Source organism: Pterocles gutturalis, unplaced genomic scaffold, assembly GCF_000699245.1.
Source record: "Pterocles gutturalis isolate BGI_N339 unplaced genomic scaffold, ASM69924v1 scaffold37920, whole genome shotgun sequence".
Lineage (NCBI taxonomy): Eukaryota > Metazoa > Chordata > Aves > Pterocliformes > Pteroclidae > Pterocles > Pterocles gutturalis.
This window is the reverse complement of record NW_010144624.1, coordinates 1-219: the sequence shown is the minus strand read 5'-3', so window position 1 is coordinate 219 and position 219 is coordinate 1. Positions and strand designations below refer to the sequence as shown.

The 219-nt window shown below is 64.8% G+C and overlaps 1 protein-coding gene across 1 annotated transcript in view; it reads right to left on the bottom strand.

Moving 5' to 3' along the window:
* The window catches only part of LOC104470298 (nidogen-2-like), a gene marked incomplete at its 5' end in the record, with an annotated part of 3,527 nt that extends 3,381 nt beyond the window's left edge, over positions 1 to 146 (bottom strand). The window contains one exon of the mRNA XM_010085156.1: positions 4 to 146. Coding sequence (XP_010083458.1) covers positions 4 to 146 — 143 coding nt within the window. The remainder of the gene's footprint in view (positions 1 to 3) is intronic.
* Between the last annotated feature and the right edge of the window lie 73 nt (positions 147 to 219).

Sequence of the window (219 nt, the reverse complement as noted above, 5' to 3'; positions counted from 1 at the left end):
CGCCTCCTTCTGCAACCGCGTGCCGTTGAGCGGCAGGTCCCCGATCTGCTGTCCCTGAGCATAGAGCAGAAACGTCCCCGTGGTCGGTGGGGACACGTCGGGACGGGGCGAGGGACGGATGCTGGGGGGTGCGACGCTGGGGAGACCTGGAACATAAATGGGGGGGAAAGAGAGAGAGAGAGATGGATTGGGGAGCATCACCCCTCAGCTCCGCACCTG